The 3,340-nt window shown below is 38.9% G+C and overlaps 1 protein-coding gene across 1 annotated transcript in view; it reads right to left on the reverse strand.

Moving 5' to 3' along the window:
* The window catches only part of Fam227b (family with sequence similarity 227 member B), a 237,896-nt gene that overhangs the window by 217,234 nt on the left and 17,322 nt on the right, over positions 1-3,340 (reverse strand). The window contains exon 3 of the mRNA XM_008831829.1: positions 1,340-1,407. Coding sequence (XP_008830051.1) covers positions 1,340-1,407 — 68 coding nt within the window. The remainder of the gene's footprint in view (positions 1-1,339; positions 1,408-3,340) is intronic.

Genomic DNA, 3,340 nt, shown 5'->3' on the forward strand with positions numbered 1-3,340 from the left:
ACATATTCACACACACACAAAAAAAAAAGGAAAAAGAATTAGATACATGTGGTTTATTCATAAGTGGTAAAATTATGATAGTAATCTTTGTCAGCATTTATATCTTTCCTTTAATTTTCTAAAATTACTACTTAGTAATTTATAATGAGGAATAAAGAACAAAGCTTATTTTCACAAAAATTCTATTAAACAAGGTGAGCAGACTAGTAGCGACAAATACTTAAAGTCTTAGCCTCAGCATTATGTGATGTTCAGATGCATTTTTGAAAAGGACTAACCCTATGTAATTTAAAAATTTATAATTTTAATCACTATCTCAGAAATTTTTTTTTTTAATTAACAAAGGTCATAAAAAGAACTATAAATTTTCTAAATCCTGATGCTTGATAATGGGCCTTATACTACTAAACATAAGTTATTAAATAACCAAAGGAAGGGATATGAACACATTAAAATCAATCTTCAAAGAACTTGTAGTGAGATGATGTTGGCAATGCTCTAATGCTTAATGTAAAAAAAAAATGTGCTTGTGACCTTTATACCTAAAGATCACAGAATATAATGGGACTAAGGGTAGAGAAAATATAAATGCATCTCTCAACTCTCACCATTGAAGCTTCCTCATGTGACAGAGGACAATTAACATAGGACACAACTGTCCAAAGTGTAGAGAATAAGAGAGTGCCAAGTGTGTGTTCCTGGATAGGACTCCTATATTAAATCTCACCCACCCTGGGTCAGAGACCACTGCATATGAGGGGGCAGAAAGATTGTAAGAGCCAGGGGTGGTGCATGATCATAAGAAGTCTTCCAGGAATGTTCTGGGAATATTCTCATATGAACTTACAGCAATAGTGACAATATGCACAAGACCCACGCAATGTCAAATCAGACAAAAACCAAGCATAGAACTAGGGAAATGAGCAGGAGTCCCAACCTTAGTAGAGGAACTACTGGCAGCTGATCACTTCTGGGTGAGGGAGAGTTACCTTCTTTATGGGAGTGACACTAGACTCACCAGGCTTGAGTGAATGGACTCACATTGTGGGACACCTAGGGACATAAACTTGACTCAGTAGACAGCATATATGACTGAATGTATGCACTCCAGTGCAGGGATATGAGGGGAACAGATAAGAGGGGTGTCTAAGTATGATTAAGATGTATTATATAAAATGCTCAAAATTTAATAGAAATACATATTGAAAAACATGAGCTCTTGGATTTCGTGTACATAATACAAGAATGAAAGATTTCTAAAAATGTGAGCAGTGTTTATCTGTTTACATTTTCTATAAAAACATATTTTTGAGGGATGATAAAAACACAAATATCATACCATTATCTTCCTTTGTCTACATTGATCCCTTAGAAATGCCTTGTACTGCTCCAATTTTGCATATGAATCTTTAAGAGAAAGGAATTGACAAAAATTTTAAAAATTAAAAAATTTAGACTCTAGACAACCGAAATAAATTGTATATAAAATTATTGAGTGAGCTCTCTCCAACCCGTAGGCCTCTCTCCAGGGTAAGTTGATTGAGCCCTCCCTGCCTTGACTCCCCCAGCCTCATTCACCCTCCCATCTCCCCTGCCCGTCTCTCCTCCTAGCCTGGGTCCTGTCCCATTCCTTGTCTTGGTGCCCCAGACACCTGGGGAACCACCAGTGCTTCCTGATCCTTTGCATCCAGACCAACCCAGTTCCTTCTCAGGTCCCCAGGAGCACTCTGGGCCTAGCCCTTCCCTCACCTCTGTCTACTTCTCTTGGCATGCACGACCCACAAGCCTCTTTCCTGGATGCCAGGGCTGACATTTTGTCTTCCCGATCCTTTGCATCCAGACCAACCGGGCTCTTCAGTGCAGTCCCCAGGAGCCCTTGGGGCCACTTCCCGCCCCCATCTTCCTTTGCATCTCTGGGTGGCACAGCCACCAGCTGCCCTAGAGCAGCATCTTTCCTGGGCCCAGCTCCCAGGCCAGATCAAGCCCCAAATTCCTGAGGCCAAAATATTTCCTGGAGGGGTCCAGATCTTAGGAGAATGCCTGAGAGCATCTGATCCTCATGTGACCTGGGCCTCTGGGGAACTGCTGAAAACAAAAGCAATCTGGCCACTCCAATATAAAATCAAAAGAGAGAACCAGAAGCTTAGACAAACCAGCTTATCACGCCCAAAAATAAACCACAAAGTCACATAAACTTTACAAAAAGAAGCAGACCTAAACTTGAAGGCTTGACGTTCACACAAGAATCAGAAAGTAAAAAGATTTTCACATGTCAAAAGCAAAGAGAAATAATAACATGAAAAATATAATATATCACAACCAAGTACCAATGGTCCTCTAGAGGAGTACAATGAGAACCACCTAGAGATAATGCAGGACATGGAACTCAAAAGAATAATTATAAACTTGTTAAAAGAATTCAGTGAATTTAAAGAACACACAAAGAAATCAAAGAACTGAAGAAAGATAGGGACAAACTTCTGACTGAATTCAGAAAAGAGTTAGAAATACTGAAGAATACTCAGGCTGAAATGGAGAAGGAAGTGAAAAAAAATCAGTAAGCCAATTAGAAGTGACAGGAGAAAGCCTCACCAATAGGATGAATGAAATGGAAAACAGAATATCAAGACTGGCAGATAAAGTGGATAAACTAGACCACTCAAGCAAACATTATAAAAATTTAAGAAATCACAAGAATGGAATATGCAGGAATTGTGTGACACCATAAAAAGACCAAACTTACATAGGCGTACAGGAAGGAGAAGAATCCCAAGATAATGGCATGGACCAGATCTTCAAAAGAACCCTGGAAGAAAATTTCCCAAAATTAAAGAAGGAAATGCCCATACAAATACAAGAAACATTTAGAACATCAAACTGACAGGACTGGAAAGAAACTTTCCATGGCACATCGTAGTAAAAACACTACACTTACAAAACAAAGAGACATACTGAAAGCTGCAAAAGAGAAACAACAAGTCACATAAAAGGAAAACCCATCAGGATTACAGCTGACTTTTCACTGTAAACTATGAAAATGAGAAGAGCCTGGAACAAAGTACTCCCAGTTTTAAATGATCACAGATGCCAGCCCAGATTACTATATGCAGCCAGAATGTCTATTATAGTCGAAGGGGAAAGAAAAAGCTTCCGTGACATAAATGGGCTGAAGGAATTCATGTCCGCAAAACTAGCCCTTCAGAGAGTTCTGGAAGCAATACAAAGAGCTGAAGAAGGGAATGACTATACCCAAAGGGTTGCAGAAAGAAATTCAATGAAGGTATAACTGTGGAAAAGTACAGCTATATCAAGAATGTGAACAGAAATAAAATGACAGGTT

Source organism: Nannospalax galili, unplaced genomic scaffold, assembly GCF_000622305.1.
Source record: "Nannospalax galili isolate Female #2095 unplaced genomic scaffold, S.galili_v1.0 scaffold735, whole genome shotgun sequence".
NCBI lineage: Eukaryota > Metazoa > Chordata > Mammalia > Rodentia > Spalacidae > Nannospalax > Nannospalax galili.